Genomic DNA, 19,431 nt, shown 5'->3' with positions numbered 1-19,431 from the left:
CAGTCAACTTGTTTTCTACTATATAAATAGACCAGTTATATTTCTTTTTCTCTTATCTCTACTCATCAATCAAAAGGTGTGTAAATTTTTTTATCTTATATATTTCTTTTCTCTTTGTCCTATTTTAGTTGTTTCTTATATAAATTGATTGTGTACACAATAAATCAAATAGATTAACACTTGGTTTTTTGTGTTTATTTTGTTATTTTGTTTTATCAAACAGAAAATTAGCCAAAAAAATGACAGATTCTGGGGAAGAACCTGTTGGAGAATCATCAAATTCCCAAAAAAGATCGAAAAGGCATAGGCAATACCACAGACATTCTATGGAACAAATTCAAAGACTTGAAGCGTAAGATCATTTTTTTTTTTTTTTTAAAAATATTTTATCCTTCGTATATGTTCAATTTTTTTTGTTTGTTCAAAGAGATGATGTTATTTTCTTAAAATGCATGAGTGATAAAATTAAATTTCATTGGCGATAGAATAATTTGTTTTTTTTTTTATGTATTTTTTGTGCATTAATTTATATTTATTTTTTATTGATCTTGTTGTGGTGTTTTTTTTTGGTTCCCCACATGTTCATTATAGTTAATAAAAGATTTGTACTTTTGATTTCACCTTTCCTTTTTTTATTTTTTATTTTTGATTGAGTTGCTAAAATGGTTTTGAAATAGTTTATTTTGATGATTAATCTGTTATGTATATACATCTTTATAAATGAATTGGTTTATTCTTGATTATTCATTAATAACTTTATCATAAGGAGATGAGTTTATTTAATTTCAATTTCTTTCTTATTTTTGCACAAAAATAATAATAAGCAATGTACTTCTCATGATGTTTGATACCCCTTTTGAGGCGCAACTAATTTAACTTTGTGTCAAGAAACCTCATTTTAGGGCCCAACTAATTCAGATCACATAAAAAAAATTCACTTTAGGGACCGACTAATCTAGATTTGCATTGAAAAGTCCCACTTGAGGACTTGCTTAGTTCAGATTCGAATCAGAAAGTTTCACTTTGGGGGATAAACCTCTCCCTATCGATGGTGACAACTCTTGTCCCATGACTCAACACGAGGCCTCTAGTTAAGGATAAAAGAGTACTTACTACTCCTCAATCTTTGGTGAGTATCTGGTACTTGGTCTAGGGCCCGACAAATTCAAATTCAAGTGGGGAATCAAGTCCCATTTTAGGGTTACAACGTTCCTTACCAAGGCTTTAGTTCCAATGCTCGAACTTAAGACCTGATTAATGATGGAGAAATACTTGCCAATCCACCATGTTTTTTTATGAGAGTTTTTTTTGTTATTTTCATTTTTAGGTTTATTTTATAAAAATGATCAATAATGGTTTTCCTTCGTGAATTTTGAATGAAGATTCTTCAAGAAATGTCCGCATCCAGATGAGGATCAACAAAAACAATTGGGTAGGGAAGCAGGGCTTGACCATAAGCAGGTCAAGTTTTGGTTTCAAAACAAAAGGACTCAAACAAAGGTAATTTAATTATTTAGTTCTTTTATATACTATCAATTATACTTAATTTATTAGATATTGTTATTATTATTATTATTATTACACACAATAACAAATTAATATATTTTTTTCATTAAATTTTTCAAAAATCTAGAATAAGTAACGATAAAAGTTGGATCGGTTTAATGGCAATGCAGTGAATCTCTTGTTAAATTGTTTCTCGAAATTTGGTTAAGTTATTAGAATGTGTGAATAAATACGATAATTTCTTCCTCTTATTAATTAGGTTATTTACTTCCACTTTCATCCTCCCACCCTTCGTGTACAATCAATTCCATTATTGATGATTTCACTTTTCAATTTCTATATAGTTTTCCTAAATCACTCATTTGATTTTCCACGTTGAATTGATCAATAGACATTAATATATGAATTTTATTGAAGATGTTTCTTTTCATTAAAATTATTTTTATCATCTGACCTCCAAGTCGATTAAGTTGTTGCTCAATAAAATCAATGATAGAATCATGTTAAATTATTCAAAGTACATGAACTCCCTAGCAAGTTCCACAACTTATCAAGGAATTACTAAATGGACAAAAAATTATATTTCTACTAGATTATGAGAATTTAAAGTCAGAAAAATTTGGTTTTGCAACTCAGAACTAATGATTTTCCTTTTCTAGATTATTTGATGAATGAAGGAAATCTTGTAATATGAAATAGACGGATTGAACGAAGTTTAGGCTAGTCAAAATAATCTGTATAAGCAAATGAGCGGATTAGTAAATTATTTGGGTTGGGTTGGGCTTAAAATAGACCACAACCCAATTTTCCAACTTCTAACCAAAAATTATTTTTCTTAAATTTTTTCTCGTTATTTGTTCTAGTAATTTGCTTTTTTAACACGACTATATTTATCACATCTAGGCTAAGAGTATGGTCTTTGATGATGAATTTCATAGAGCTAGTGAACATTCTCAAGAAGAGAAGGATAACTTGTATCTAGGTGACCAAATGAATAGGATATACGTTGTGGTATTCAGGAGGTGTGAGGAATATGAATAAAGTAGACATCTTAGCAGATTGTGGGCTTAGGGAGGAAGTGGTTGAGGTAAGGAGGATCAATGATAGGATGATGACGATTAAGCTAGTCATTGGAGGGTCCACTTTGAACATTGTTAGAAATGGGCTTGGACGAGGAGGACTAGAAACTTTTTTGGGAGGATTTGGATGAGGTGCTTCACACACAGAGAAGTCATTCATAGGAGGAGATACAGAGAAGTCATTCATAGGAGGAGATTTTAATGGCATTTTTGGTCCTTCAATTATTATCATATTCTAATTTTGATACTAGTAATATCTTGCTCAGTACATAAATCTTCAATTAATTGAAATGTGCACTATTGATTCCTTTGTTTGTGAATATTCACAAATTTAACATAATGAATATTAATTGTACAATTATTTAATTACCTATGTGTTATGTTAAGTTTGTATTGTTATTCCATATGTGATTAATTTGTTATATATATTTCATCAGATTCAAAATGATAAATCTGTTAACAATGCTCTTCGAAAAGAAAATGAAAGATTTCTTATTGAGAATAAAGCAATGAAAGAGGCAATGAAGAATATTATGTGCCCAAAATGTGATGGACCGCCCATTGGAAAAGAAGAAAGGGAACGTAATTTAGAAAATATGAAAATGGAAAATCAATGGTTGACAGAACAGGTAAACCATCTATTTATCCTATTTATTTTACTTTATTTTATTTTTGTTGTTAATTTATTTATTTATCTTGAAAAGAATTACTTATATATAACAAAAGACAAGGAAAATTCATGGTTTGAACACGATGGACTAATCCTGGCTTTAAGGTATTAGCATATAACATATAATTTGAAATGAAGGGGTCAGATCTATTATATTCGTTGAAATTTTAGTCCGTTCTTACATATACATGTCTATATTCCACCTTATAGATATATATTAAGGTGGATGCGAATCATAAACACCAGGCTCATTTGAATCTTGTATTTTTACGTGAGGCATAGATACATGTAAAAAAATTACTAAAATTTAAACAAATGTTCTATCTGGATCCATAATTTTATAAATATAACGAATGAAGCGTTAGAAGCCTAGAGTTGTGATGGTATGATAAGATTCATCTACATTTAACCAAGGGTCTTAGGTTTGAGCTCTGGTACAAAAAAATCTTAATAGGAAGTGCTTCTCTTTTTAATGTGATTTACATGATGCTAATCCGAACTAGTGGAGGCCCGAATGTGGGTACTAAAAACTAGGTGAAAAACCCTCGCAAAAGAGATTATCTTGGATTTGTTTCTGCCCCGTGCTTATGAGTTGCATCCTCCCTTGACAAGAGAGATTATCTTGATCTCACAATTAATTAATTTATTGAAAGAATTTAAATTATATACACTAATAACAAATTATACACTTCTTCTCCTTTTTAGGTTCTCAAATCATGTTTATTATAGATACTTACCTATGATTGTAAGTAATTAACTTAACAATTTTTTTTTTGCAGTATGAAAAAGTATCAAATCTCATTTCAAGTGTTGTTGGAAGGCCTTTTGTGATGGATTCAAATTTGGTACCACCAAAACCAACTCTTGGATCATCTTCAAATTCATCTGATGGAAGTTTGTTGAACCAAAACATATGTGGCTCTCCCATTAGATATCCTCCTCTTCGTCAAGAAAACAATCATAATAATAATAATAATGTTCAAGCACATTCAATAAATATTAATAATATCCCAGTAATGTCTCCATCACCACAAGAACATGATGAATTTCATCATGATAACAGGCAGAAAACAATTACGTTTGAGACTGTTGTTGCTTCTATGAATGAAATGCTTGAACTGTTGAAAATGAATGATCCAATTTGGGTAGATTCATCAAGTGATGTGAGGTCTTTAATTCATCGTGAGGGTTATGAAAGACCATTTCCAAATCAAGTTCAACCTTACCAAACATCAAATGCTCGAATTGAATCATCAAAGGATTGTGGAATTGTGTCAATGACTGCAATTGAGTTGATTGATAATTTTCTTGATCCAGTAAGTTTCTTCAACGCTTTCATGTTATAATTATTCAGTTTTACAAGTTATATATATATATATATGCATATCTCTTATATGCTTAGTATATTAAAGGTTGGGCGTGCTAGTTAGTTTGAGAATTCGTTGAAAACCTACCTTTTTTGATGTGGAAACATACCATGCCAGTATCATGGATTTTGAAGTTGAGCAAGTGAGAGATCTAAGATACTGTCATGATTTTTTGAAATCTAACACATTGTCATGAATTCCAAAAATTGGCTATTTCTCAATAGGCTGATACCGTTTTATTTTTTAATTTTCTCCCATACAATATTGATTAAGATGACTTTATATGAAATGATGGACATGGACAATGAGTACTTATTTTGAGACATAGTTACCATTGTTATTGTTTAATAATTAATCATATACTTAAAAGTGATTGATTTGTATATGTAGGTCAAATGGATGAACTTGTTTCCTACTATAGTCACAAAAGCTAGGACTATTAAAGTTCTTGATTCTGGTACTTGGAGAGGCTCTATACAATTGGTAAAACATTAATCCATCTTTTAGATGTTGTTCCCCTAGAAATTAAATAAATATTAAAATTGACTCATAAAATGATCTAATTTTTTCTTGGTTCTTGAATACAGATGTATGAAAAGTTGCATATTTTATCTCCTCTAGTTGAAGCTAGAGATTTTTTCTTCATACGTTGTTGTAGACAACTTGATCCAACAACATGGATCATGATGGATGTTTCATATGATATATTCAATGAGATTCAAAGCGGTGTACCTTCTTATTCTTGGAAGTTCCCTTCTGGTTGTGCAATTCAAGATATGGGCAATGGCCAAAGTAAGGTAAGAATCATTTCCTCTCTCTATATCACTATTTATATAAAAGGAAAACTATGTGCATTAAGCTTCCTATATACATGGGGTCCATATTACTAGTACTATATGTAGTCTTATTCTGCATTTGTGCATGAGGTTGTTTTCACAACTCAAATGGGTAACATATATATCACTTTATATATGTAGCTTATTTTCCAAAGGGTATGTTACATATGTAAAAATTTACTCGTACTGATGATGCCTATTTCATGATGTCTATTGTTCCTAATATGATATAAGAATCAAACTATCTTATTTCTCGACTTATTCAATTTTGGATCCTCATGTTATGTTGTTAATTTATGCTCCAAATGATCAGCTTTGGGACGTGCATTGGGGGCAGTTTAAGTGTTCCCGTATTGGTTTAGAAAATGATCTTTATGTCCGTGTATAGCCTTGGAAAATTCCCGGCCACAACCTAATAAGTTTTATTTTAGGATTGGGTTAGATCCAATAACCATCCTTTTAACATGCTATCATAGTTGCTAGTCTTCATATAATAATGTTGAACTCCGACCCATACTATGTTGTTCATGTCCCAAATATTTGAATCTAAACGAGTGAGGATTTATTTTTCTCCTCATATGATCCTGATCAATCCTTGCCTTATGACATCCATTGCTAAAAAACACAAATTTCCAACATGCTTTCCTCAATATTTTTCACCAAGTTAATTATTTTTATTTTGGTTTCTTGATTATTTTTACTCTTACAGGTTACTTGGGTGGAGCATGTTCAAGTATATGAAAAATATCAGGTTAATCGTATCTTTAGAAATTTATTGTGTGGTCGTGAAACATACGGAGCTAAAAGATGGATTGTTACGCTTCAAAGGATGTCTGAGAGATACAGTTTTGCAATGGGTGCAACATGCCCTACTAGGCATGATTTCAAAGGAGGTTTGATTTTATATTCCCTTTTTATTTATTTACTACTTTTTTGAATTTTATTTACAAGGTGAGAGAAGGATCAATTGCAAAATTTTCATCACTTCAAGGCAACTTTAATTAAAAATTAAAAAATTCGAAGGGGGTCCAAATCTATCCCTTTTCTTTGTTTATATGTTTGAAATATGACCTTTTAAAAGTTTTTTTCATCTTTAAGGTATATATATCCAAGTACTAAAGTGAACATGTAAGAAGTGAAATTTTGTTTTGCTTCTAGTGAGATTCAAATACATAAACACTTTAAATTGTGTCTTTACTCTTTCAAGACACCTGAAATTACTGGGCTACATCATATTATTGTGTCAAGAGTGTCCAAAATATGTAATTGAGCCACTTTGTTCATCATTTTACTTGTATATATGGTAATTTTCCGACAATTGGACACCCTGACATAAGGATAGCTACGCCACTGCATATATAAAATATGTATTTTTTCCATGTTTGACCAATGAAAATGTTTTTTTTGTCTAAATGGGCCCGGAAAATGATCACTCCTTTTATTTCGGAAGTCATTTTTCTTTACAATTTTCTCAATTTTTAACTTGAAACATCTCCTTTTTTCCTTTAGGGGTGTGTTTGGTATGATTTAATTTTTTTCAAAAGAATAGTCATCTTTTGATGTTTATTGACTGGCCAAAAAAATGTTTTTTAGAGAAAATATTTTCCAATCAAAGGAGCAGGAAAAATAACCACTTCTGTCATTTTCCGAGGAAAGTCATTTCCTTCGCAATCATCTCAACTTTGAACATTATATCAATGCTTTAACGACACTCGGACATTATTATCATCTTTAACATGTAAAAATCTCATCAAAATACTTTCCGGTCTATTAATATATTTATCAATCTTCAATAGAAGTTTTTTTTCTAGAAAATATATTTAGTATTTTCCAAACAAAATCACAAAATAAAAATAGATTTCGTAAAATAAATTATTTTCCAAAAAAACAAAATCACACCCTTATCTTGTTTCCTTATTAGTATTGTTATAATTACTTTCCAAATATTTTATTCTTCGATTTTAGTATTACATGTTGTCTCCTTTATATCCCTATGTATTTGCTTTTCATATTTGAATTTGGATATACTTTACTTGAATGAGGATCTGTCAAAAGCAATCTCTCTACCTTCTCATGATAGGACCACCCTTTGCAAACAGAGGCGAGTTTAGGATTTTTCGAACATGGGTGCACCAAGTAAAAATGTATTGAAGTGGAAATTAATCCTTAATCCTCAAGGTCAAAAGCTCAACATTTAACCATGTGGACCATTTAGACTTCTCGTAGTACGACTGCAAGAATATGATATTATACAAATTTAGAAAATATATACATAAAATATCTAATTTTACGAAGAAACCACGGGTGCGGATGTCCTATTTTTTGGCTCTAAATTCGCCACTGTTTGCAAGCTTCACTTGTGGAATTATACTAGATATATATGTTGTTGTAATATTTAAATTTCATTTTATTTTCAGTGTTTCATGATCCAGAAGGGCTGAAAAATACAATACAAGTATCTCAAAGGATGGTGAAGAGTTTTTTTGAAATCCTAAGCATGACAGACAAATTAGATTTTCCAACTTCATCACAGTTAAACCGTGGAGACAGTATTTCAATAAGAAAAAATGAAGAAATTACCCAACCAAAAGGCTTTATTGCCATTGCCGCTACTTCTCTATGGCTTCCTTTTTCATTCCAAGATGTCTTCAATTTCTTCAAAGACGACAAGACAAGAAGTCAGGTATGTATCAAACCTCTTTATAATAATGTCAATTGTTCAGATAATTTTCTTAGTTGTTATAGCGAAATGTTATTATAGAGAACATAATAATATAATATGATATTGATATTGGTTCCTAATAAAACTTTGATTTTACATTGAATTGGTCGAGGGTATTTCGAAAACAGTCTCTCTCTTCCTTCGAGAGACAACTGTACGATTTGTGTACATTGTACCCTCTCTGGGTTCCACATTGTGGGACTACACATGATATATTGTTGTTAAAGTCTATAATAGGTGAAATGTTGTTATAGGGAATGATTGTCATAAAAAGGAATGATTGCATTATATCTTTGCATTGATATTAAATTTTTAATGCTATGAGCCAAACATCTGATAAAAAAGTAATTTTCACATTTTCAATCCTTGTATAACTTGTTAACCAAAAGACCCCTAAAAATACCCACATAGGAATTGACTTTTTTCTCAATTCCTGTATAGATTTTTATGTAAAACTCTCAAATATTTCAATAAATATCATAATTTTAAAATTAAAATAGGATGAGATCAGTGTTAAGAATTTTTGAAACCATTAAGTTAAAGTCCCGAATTTGATTGATTTGCTAATATTATGTTCCCATGTTATTAGGGGTGTGCATATGTCAGTTTGGTTCGGTTTGATGTATTTTCGGTTTTGTTTATTGATTTTTAAATACGCTAAATAAAAAATTAAACCAATAAGATATTTTTAATCAATTTTGGTCCTTAACAGTTCGACTTTCAATTTAACCAATAAGAAAATGATTATAAAATATATGACTTCTCCAATAATTTGACGCGATAAGATAATAATGTAACTGTATCAATACTCATAAGATATAAGCAATAATAACTAAAGAACTAGACTAGTGTTACACCAAGAGAAATTAAGAGGGATAAGGTTCTTATTTTAGGTTTAGACATTTTATACAATGTGAAATTATGAACTCAAAGTCATCATGGAGTGTGAATTGAAGGCTAAAGGGCAAAGACAATAACTAGTAAGGTGTTGAGATTAATATTTAATATTTATGTATGAGTAAAGTTGTAAATTACTGTAGTCTTAATGGGTTATTAATTTACCCAATAACCCAATATTAAAAAATCAATACCAAACTGATAACCCGATAATTCTTTTTTTATAAAATCATTAAAAATCCGTTAACCCAATAGTAAAAAATCAATAACACTTTTTCGATTCGATTTATCGGCCGATTTAGTTTTTGCACACCCCTACATGTTATATTATCTACAATCTACATGTTTTGCTAGTCTGGGAATTGATTGTACATATATTGTTTTAAATATATGAGCTTAAATAATACTCATCCCACAAACTAATATTTTGACAATTAAATTATAATATTGTTTATCATTTGATTTTTTTTTTTCAGTGGGATATTTTGACCGGTGGAAATAATATGATTGAGTTAGATCGAGTACTAACAGGAACTTTTCCAGGAAATAACATTACAATTATTCAGGTATTTATCATATTTATTTATTTATAGTTTGCTATTTCAGAATAGATTATCAAGTAATAATGAAATTTTACCAGAATCAAATAATATTACTTATGTATCTTTTTTTCACATGCAAAAATACCAAAATATCTAAACTTGTATCTTTTTTTTCTTTAGACTTTTTGTTCTTTAATTATTGAATCAAAAGGAATTTTCTACGGTCCAATTTTACTTTTGACTTGTAGCAATTAATAATTAAAACACACACAAAAATAAAGACTAACTTTTCTCGCGTTTAATTTATATACACTGATAATTTGAAAATCTTCTCTACATTATCATCACAGCTTAGCCATTTATAGCAAATTGTTGTTTGTCTCATTTTCTATATTAATAATTCCACTTGTTTTTTTCGGTGATCCAATAATTACCTTTAACTATCTTTTAGGTGAACTAATAATGCTAAATATATTTCAATACAAAAAAGAACAAGAATTAACTATGAAATTCCTTGTTAATCTATTGTTAAATAACCTATAGCTAACAAGATTGTTTTATAATCCTTCACTAATTCAATATTAAATAGGATTAGCTGTGGAATTTTAATTGTTTAGCAACATAACTTATCCGTCACTTATTGTTTTAGTATTTACCCTAATATTTCTTAATTGTTGTAATGTATATACAGCCTTGTAATATGCATAAGGAAATGCTAATGCTTGAAGAGACAAGCATTGATGAAATGGGAGCATTTTTAGTCTATGCACCCATAGAGTTACGTGCAATCACTTCAATTGTCAATGGAGGTGATGCAACAAAAGTTCCCATTTTGCCCTCTGGTATCATCATAAGTCCCGATGGTCGGCTCTCCTCGAATAGGGACTACGCTGCAAATGCACAAAATGGTTCAATTTTGACAGTGGCTTTTCAAATATTGATTTGTGGTAATAATAATCCAACCTCCAAGCAGCAACAAATGGAGGTAGTGGCTTCTGTTCATGGCGTTTTGAGCGCCACAATTTTAAAAATCAAAGCAGCATTGGGTTGCTCTGATTTATGATGGTTTAATTTCATGTTGTTTGTTTGTTTGTTTAGAAGATTTTAAAACTTAGACAATTGATGGTTTTGAAGGATGATGTGTTCCCTTCTTTGTGACTTTTGAAATCTCAAGACTGTGAGATATGTGTTGCTGCAATTATCTTTTATATTGATACACTTATTTGAGACTTTTCATTTGTTTGGTTTTTTCCAATTTTAGCCTGTTTGGTTTTCTCTGATCATTATTTTTTATCTGTCATGTTACAATATCATACCTTCTTGATTTTGCAAGTTAAATCTAGTGGAGTAGTGTATATATAGTATCCATGTGTGGATGAAATTATATATTCTGAACAGGATAGCCCAGACGCTACCCAAGTTGTTGGGCCTAGGGCTAAACCACGAAGAGACTCAAGAATTAGACATCCCAACAATAGATTTACTTGAGGTTGAGCACCCACTCTATTTATAGGTGGTGATGGAAGGATCGGATCTAGTGGAGGATATTTACTATTCTACTCTAGAATGTTCCTCAAACTGTATAATTCTATAACTATCCATTCTAGATTATTTCTATATTTTTCTCTCAGGAACACTCATTCTAGATATCTCCCTTCATTTCTTTACAACTTTAAATATTCTAGATACTTCTATGTCATGTCATATATATTAATTAAGCTTCTCATCCTCCATTCTTATCTTTATTCCTAGTTACTTGTTATTTTAGTTGTTTCCATTGTAATTCAATAATTTAAGTGTTGCCATTGTAATCTGGTTACGAGTGATTATACACTACTTGAGTATTTCTGTTGGGAAATCTAGTTTGTTACATTATACATAAAAAATTAATGACGTGGCTAGTTTCACCCCTATTTTTAATGCTATATATTTTATTAGTTTGTTTCAAAAAATATTTAACTTGTAGCGCGTTGACATGGTTCAGACAAACCTCTATCTCTTTCTCCATTTCTGGAAATAGGGGATAAGAATATTCGTCCACGACTTCCACCAAAGGTGATTTTTCTTTTTGTCTTCTTTTCTTATGATAAAAATGAGTTAGGAATTATTAATTGAAGCATTAGTTCATAGAGATAGTTAGGATTCAATAAGTTAGTTACGTTTTTACCCTTGCAAGTTGGTTATGTTTGTTAGATGTGTCAGAGGTCAATCAGTATCTATATATACACAAACATTGTATTGATAATTCAGTTTTTCACATTCTCAATAATATCTTTTCTCTCGGATTGTTGGTAAAGGCTCAACCTCCATTAATTGAGGAAGGTTATTGTTTTGCAGCTTGAGCTGCTGTTTTTATCATGGTATCAGAGCCAGGAGATACCTCCTGCCTCTTTTTCTCATCGTGAGTTTTTGCGTTGATTTCTGTTTCTTTATCGTTTTTCCTCTTTCTGTTTTTTTTCCTCTCTAAACGATCTCACTGTTGTTTTTCTACTTTGATTTAAGCTTCTTCGATTCGAGTTTGCACATTGTGAGTTTCTATTCTCACAATTTTTGTAAGCCTTGTCCTTCGTCTGTGACTATATTCTTCTTCCCGATCATATTCACATCTTTTTCTATGGGTGACGTTCCAGCTGAAATGACCACTTCCAACACTCTAATTCGATTGGACTTCAAAAGCCCTTTTTACCTGCACCCTTCAGAAAATGCAAGTTCTACCTTGCTTCCTGCTGTTTTTGATGAAACTAGTTACAGGTCATGAGACATGTTGTCCTTAGGGCTTTATCTGTTAAAAGTAAAACTGAATTCATTAATGGCAAAGTCGTGAAGCTAGATCCTGCAGATCCAACCTTCATGCAGTGGAAAAGGTGTGATGATATGGCGACTTCTTGGATCCTGAATTGTCTTTCACCAGATCTGTGAGATAGCTTGCAATATGTTAACAATGCCAAGGACCTTTGGGAGAAATTGAAGGATAGATATTATTAGACAAATGGTTGTAAGCTTTATCAACTGCAAAAGGAGATTAATGATCTTGTGCAGGGTACTCTAGATGTTACTAGTTACTATACTAGAATGAATAAATAATGGGAGGAGATGAACACTCTTGATGTCAATTCTCAGTGCACTTATGTGTCTGTGGTGGAAAGATCAAAATACATAAGGCTGAACAAAATAGAAGACTCATACATTTTCTGATGGGTTTGAATGAGATGTACAATGTCATACATAAGAACATTCTCATGATGACTACTCTACCAACTATGGCACAAGTATTGGCCATACTGTCACAGGAAGAAAGGCAGAGGGAAGTGAAGCCTCTCAATCACATGGCCTTAGAATCCACTTCTCTAAATGCCTCTTCATCACCTCAGCACAATGTAGGATCTAAAAGCTTCAAGGTAAACTACAACTCTCATAAAGGAAATATATGCCGTTCCAACAACTTCAATAACACCTTTAGGGGAAGTTCCAGCACTAGAAATATGTCAAATTTTTTCTGTGAGTACTGCAAATGAACTGGACACACCAAGGATAGGTGTTATAAGCTTCATGGTTATCCAACCAACACAAAATCTCCAAGAGGAAAGGGCTCATGATCTGTAGCAAATGTGCATGCCTCTGAGGATGATAGGAGCTAGTGTGAGGAAACAATTGCGCAAGGAAGACAAATCCCATTGAACCTGTCCAAAAGTCAGTATGAGCAACTACTTAATCTACTTGGAAGTCTGCAAGTTGGAGCTGATTGCTCAGGACATGCCTGGTGGATCAATGAACCTAGCAGGTATACTTGCTTGCTATTCTTCTATAAATGAGATAGGTGATTTGTCATGTAAATGTGTCAGATTGACTGTTGGCTCTTGTATCATAGATTTAGGAGCATCACACCATATGACTTACACAAAAGATGCCCTTACAAACGTTAAAACATTACCCTATCATTTCCTAATTACTTTACCAAATGGATACAAGGTTAAAGTGACTGAAATTGGTGATGTTTGTTTGACTTCTACACTGACTTTGTACAAAGTATTGTTTATACCCATCTTCAAGTTCAATTTGATATCAGTTCACTGTTTAGCTCTTCAACTCAAAGGAATAGTTAACATTAATAACTCTTCTTGTTTGTTGCAGGGCTCTTCTCTGGCACTTGGTAAGGCCAATAATGGTCTGTATATTTTCTGTCAAAGTGTCACAATTGCCCACCTATTGATGGCAATATTGTTTCTTATGTCAGATGTCAACCTGTTTCTTCTTTTAACTACTGTAAGACAACTTCTGTTAGAAGTGAATGCCAAGTTCCATCTCAAGATGTAAAATACTTTCATACCATTAATAAAGAAGCTTGTGTTGTTGATCCTATTTCATGTTCTGCTATTAATTCTTCTCCTGGTACTAATTTTACTCACAATCATGACACCGAATTCTTATGACATGCTAGGTTGGGATATGTACCTTTTGTAAAAATGAAAAGTATATCCGCCATACCTCTAAATTTTTCCAATAAAAAACCTTTCACTTGCACTGTCACCCCCCGAGCCTATACCCTGGGCGGGACTGGCACTTGAGAACCATTTCTGCCCCCAAGCGGATCCTTGGCCTGACTTAACTATAACGGAAGACTTAAATCATTAATACAAGGATTCAATGCATCTCTACTCAACTTTTTAATAAAATAATTTAGAACGTTTAAAGGTCAAGCATTCAACTTGGCCATAGTGGCAACTCAAGTCTTAACATAAGAAATAACAATGTAAAGACAAATGAACTACTAACTGTCTATGAAGGCTCTAAAACAAGGTGGGATGTCGGGACAAGACCCCCGATCATCCTAACAACTAAAATACTAAAGCTAATGATAAAGGGGTCCTCCGAAAAGCAAGAAGGCTCACCGACTAACTCTGAGTGCTCAACTGGATCAACGAGGCGCTGAATGCTGATTATGGTTACCTATGTCTGCATCATAAAATGATGCATGCCAAATGACATTAATACATTGTATGTACGGGTATGCGAGGGGAATGCTAAACAAGACATAAGCTTGAAAGGAATCTGAAAAGAACACTTACCTTGGTTTTACTCAACTCATGAATAACTCAACTTAAATGCAAAGTAAAACAACAATAATGGTGCAGTTATACAATGCATTTAAAACAGTAATAGTAACTCAATTTGTTAAAGAAATGCAATAACAACTCAGTTTACATGTAAAATAATAAAATACTGCTGGAGTTTCTCTGACCGACAACCATCACTATGAGCCTAAGTGATGATACAACATCATTCCCATGCTGTCAGAACTGTCCTATACTTTGCCGTCATATAAAACGTCTTAACTAAGTGGATCCACTAGTCTATGCTAAAAAACACTAAAGATTCATCTAAAAAGTATGATTCTTTCTACCCATGATGGCTACATGGTTTATAAATACTTGAGTTATTATGAACTCGCGTCCCATATCGGTGCTCAATATTACTCCCAAAATATATTCAGCTCAAATTTTTGAAAAACAAAACTCTTTCTGTGATTTGAGATAATTACTCAAAACTATCTCAAAGGCTCTCTTGGAAATTGGTGTTCCCTTTTTTGCTCAAATGTGAAAACATTTTAACTCTTGGGAATACCTAGTTCCTGTATAATCTTTGAATAAATGAACTTCAAACTTTAGTCTTTACTCAACTCAAAATTCAAGTCTTAAAACAAAGTTAAAATATTTGTAAAAGACTTTCGGAAGACTCTATGAAATTTTCTTGATTTGACTCTTAACTGAACCTTGAATTGAATTATGGATTCAAGCATTGTGATTTGTGATATGAAGGATCTCATGATGTTTAGGAGTGTTTTTTGATAGTTAAACATGAGAAAAGATCAAGAAATCACTGTCTGGAAGCAAGTCTGAGACGCGGAGATGCATTTAATTATTTGGTCGCGAGATAAATTTTTGAGGCAGAACGGTCCGTGACCACTCTGTGATGCAGAGAATTTTTTTTCAATTCTTAGGAACAGCTCCGTGACGCGGACCTGGTACCCAGATTTGCCCGACTTGTTCCTTCTTCATTTTCTAACCTTAATTCGCCTAAATTCGGTTCTTTTTCTCAAATTCCCTTTAGATTCAGATACCAGTATGTATACACAAGAATCTAACTCAAACAACTCAAGTAAACAACATTTTAACCTCAAGGAACTCCTCAATCTCAACTAACTCAAGAACGAAGGCTTATTTCAAGAACACCATTCAAGATTCATTAATTAAATTTCAACTTTCTAGAACGTACTTCACTGAAATAAACGTGATTGACGCGTGGCTGAACGAACCCATCACTATGAAAGACTCACATACCTCGTAGGGATTAACCCTTGGGGAAATCCACACGCAATTCTCTAAGAAATCGACGATTCCTTGCTTCTTCTCCTCTTTTCTCCTCTTCTCTCAAAACCCTAACTCTTTTGCAAAAACGTAAACTGACTAAGTTCAGTTTAGACCCCAACTAATTACCAAAAATGAAATTTAAATAATAGGGTATGGAAAAGTCCATAATGCCTTTCTAAAATCCATTTTAGACTTTCCTTATCCAAACAACCCAACTTGAAATGGGCATATCTCATTCATATGAACTCGGAATTTAGCAAACTCAGCGGCGTTGGAAGATAATTCCAAGATATTTCCTATGGTATCTGGAAGTACACATAACTCATCCTGAGATAGGAGTTATGGTTGTTTGAAGTTGACCCAAAAACTCAACTTAGGTTAAAAAATTTCTAGATTTTTCTTTCTGTCCTAAAATGACGCTTTCTAGTTCATTCAAATAGCGAGATGTTACATGCACAATATGTCTAATGGCTAGACAAACTAGGATGTCCTTCCCAGAAAGTACAACCACAACCACTACAACATTTGAACTGCTTCACATTGACTTATGGGGACCATACCACACACCTACCCATGATGGTCATCATTATTTCTTAACTATGGTGGATGACTATAGTAGGTCAACTTGGACACAACTGCTAAGGTGCAAAAGTAATGCATTGCAGACTATAAAAGTGTTCATATCCCTTATAGAAAATCAGTTCCTTACCAAATTGAAAACCATCAGGTCTAACAATGGTATATAATTCACAAGTAATGAAGCAACTAATTTCTTTCAAGAAAAATGTATAATACACCAAAGATCTTGTCCTTACACACCATAACAAAATGGTGTGGTGGAAAGGAAACACAAATACCTTCTTGAAACAACAAGGGCATTTCTATACCAATCAAAACTCCCCATAAAGTATTGGGAGAGTGTGTCCTGATTCAAGGAAGTCTCTAGGTGGTTACTTTGTACTTATGGGTGATAGTCCAGTTAGTTGGAAATCTAAGTAACAGGCCACAATGTCTCAATCCTCAGCAGAAGTAGAGTACAGGGCTGTGAGACAAGTAGTAGGTGAATTAGTATGGCTGAAAGATTACTTGATGAACTCTCAGTGAAGTGTTCCTTGCTTGTACATGTCTTTTGTGATAGTCAGGCAGCAGTCCATATTGCCAAGAATTCAGTTTTTCATGAGAGAACTAAGCATATTGCGGTGGATTGTCACTTTGTCAGAACCAAGCTTCAACAAGAATTGATTACACTTCATCATATCCCCACAAATTCACAACTGGTAGATGTCTTTACTAAAGCCTTGACTGGAGTTAAACAAACTACTATTTTAACCAAGTTGTCTGTAATTAACTCACCTCCAACTTGAGAGGGAAGGGGGGGGGTGATAAGAATGAGTTAGGAATTTTAATTGAAGCATTTTTTCATACAGTTAGTTAGGATTCAGTAAGTTAGTTACGTTTTTACCCTTGCAAGTTGGTTATGTTTGTTAGATGTGTCAGAGGTCAATCAGTGTGTATATATACACAAACATTGTATTGATTAATTCAATTTTTCACATTCTCAATAATATATTTTCTCTTTTCTCTCTGATTCTTGGTGAAAGCTCAACCTCCATTAATGGAGGAAGGTTATTGCTTCGCAGCTTGTGCTGCTATTTATGTCATCTTCTATTTTGCCGGCAAAGATGTAACATTACCATGTTTATCTAAATATAATAGATGTATCCCTATCTTCTTCGCTCTACCTTTGTCAGGGCCTTCCTCGACTGTTATCTTTTTCCGGCCTTTGATCTTCAGGCCATTATAAGGTCTATCATTTGAGTTAGATATGTAATATGCACATGATACTTCTCCATGTAATTTGAATATTTTCATATACCTAGGCCACTCAAAAACTAAAACCTTGTTATTGGATACAACAAACAACGAAGTGTCCAAAATGGGAAACTTTAAAGTCACAAACAAACCAGAGAACCATTCCTAAGAACTTTATAATTCTGTAATCTCATTGCTTTGGATATCTATTTGTAACCCCTGCTTCATTAGACCAAGACACAATTAAATGATTAATAATGTAATAGAAGCGAGAGAGAGAAGACTAACCTCATACTCTGGATATTTCCTAGATGGAATTGATAGAGAAGGGGCACTAAAGAAGCCTTCATCAAATGGAATCTGCAGAGAAGTACAATTAATTATGTTGATCTTCTGAATCGAAGGAAGGTTGTCCAACACTGTAATCTTGACCAACTTTTAGCAGTTTCTAAGTTCAAGAATTTCAAGGTACTCTAAATTCGATATTGACGGTAGTGTTTGAAGATTCTCACAATCATTCAAACACAAGGACATCAACAATGGTAACTTGGAAAAATCAAAGAAATTAGAGAAGAAATTGTTGCCGCTCAAATCTTGAATAGTTAAGTTGGATAAACTCCCAATATCCCTAGGAATATCAACCTTGTACAAACCACAATATGGAAGGCTTAAGACCGAAATAAAAATTTGTAAGGATTCTATACGGTGGAATGTTCTTCGAAAAGATCTCCTTTTGGCCTCTAATTTTGGACTTTTTAGCATTTCAACAGATTCATAAGGATGTCTTAGACTTTGCATATCTCCAATGTCAACTGGTAGTGTTTGTAAAGATGAACAATAACTAATGTCCAAGTATTCAAGGGATTTTAGCTGGCATGTGTTGCTCGGAAGATCTGTAATCCTTTTGCAACAATACAAGATAAACCAGTCAGTCTGTGTAATTTTTCTATTGATGGATGGATCTCCTTCAGACTTGAGCAATCCTGAAGCACCAAAGTCTCGAGACTTCGTGAACCCTTGAATTTGGAGTACTTCTGAGGCGTTTGCAATCAGAGAGATCCAACTTCTTCAAACTTCTATAATACTGAAAGTAAACAAAATAATTTCCAGTAAGATTTTCTTTCACTTAGTTGCAATAAAACAGAACACATGAAATTGCAAAAGCGAGTAACGAACTGCAAATTCAAACCAAATTCTTCAATATTACTCCCCTTTATATTCAGAAATACATGTTTCTCAGCTAGAAAATTTGATAGTATACATTTTAAAGGACATTCTTTCCATGACAACCATCTGAGCTCCTCGAACAATGGCTCAAAATCTCCACTGATATAAAACTTGTCGTCAATTATAAGCACCCTAAGATTTATCATCTTCTGAAATGCTTTGATGCTCAAGTTCACACCTATCATGACCCGGGATCACCCCCTAGTCGTAACCGGCGTACTCGACCTCGAAGAGGTCTAATACAAGCCTCTTAGCATTCATTCATCGCATAGACACTAAAACCATAAGGAATTAAAAACTTTCTTTACCAAGAAAACATTTCATTAAAAAAAACAATAGCAAGCGGAAGACTTTCTAGACTTTATACATGATGTCTCAAAACCATCTAATACTTTAGAGTACAAA

At 32.7% G+C, this 19,431-nt stretch overlaps 2 protein-coding genes and 1 pseudogene across 3 annotated transcripts in view; 2 read left to right on the top strand and 1 right to left on the bottom strand.

Moving 5' to 3' along the window:
* The window catches only part of LOC125870339 (photosystem II reaction center W protein, chloroplastic-like), an 841,908-nt gene that overhangs the window by 109,615 nt on the left and 712,862 nt on the right, over window positions 1-19,431 (bottom strand). The window lies entirely within an intron of this gene.
* LOC125870345 (homeobox-leucine zipper protein ROC8-like) lies at window positions 240-10,838 on the top strand. Its single transcript, XM_049550755.1, has 10 exons — window positions 240-352; window positions 1,383-1,500; window positions 3,023-3,214; window positions 4,035-4,571; window positions 5,013-5,105; window positions 5,210-5,419; window positions 6,168-6,351; window positions 7,876-8,141; window positions 9,554-9,643; window positions 10,311-10,838. Exons 1-10 carry the CDS (start codon window positions 240-242, stop codon window positions 10,680-10,682), a joined length of 2,175 nt encoding a protein of 724 aa, XP_049406712.1. The 3' UTR covers window positions 10,683-10,838.
* Window positions 13,316-19,431, top strand: part of LOC125871350 (homeobox-leucine zipper protein HDG11-like) — a 28,065-nt pseudogene continuing 21,949 nt past the window's right edge.

This window comes from Solanum stenotomum, chromosome 7 (assembly GCF_019186545.1).
Source record: "Solanum stenotomum isolate F172 chromosome 7, ASM1918654v1, whole genome shotgun sequence".
NCBI lineage: Eukaryota > Viridiplantae > Streptophyta > Magnoliopsida > Solanales > Solanaceae > Solanum > Solanum stenotomum.
The sequence above is the reverse complement of the archived record's forward strand: the minus strand, read 5'-3'. Positions and strand labels throughout refer to the sequence as shown.

What these genes read in the sequence shown, in the direction of transcription:
- LOC125870345 (XM_049550755.1), top strand. Translation starts at nt 240, where the DNA reads ATGACAGATTCTGGGGAAGAACCTGTTGGAGAATCATCAAATTCCCAA. An exon ending in TGGGCAATGGCCAAAGTAAG is followed by an intron (nt 5,420 to 6,167) that starts GTAAGAATCATT and finishes TTACTCTTACAG; the next exon opens with GTTACTTGGGTGGAGCATGT. An exon ending in ACGACAAGACAAGAAGTCAG is followed by an intron (nt 8,142 to 9,553) that starts GTATGTATCAAA and finishes TTTTTTTTTCAG; the next exon opens with TGGGATATTTTGACCGGTGG.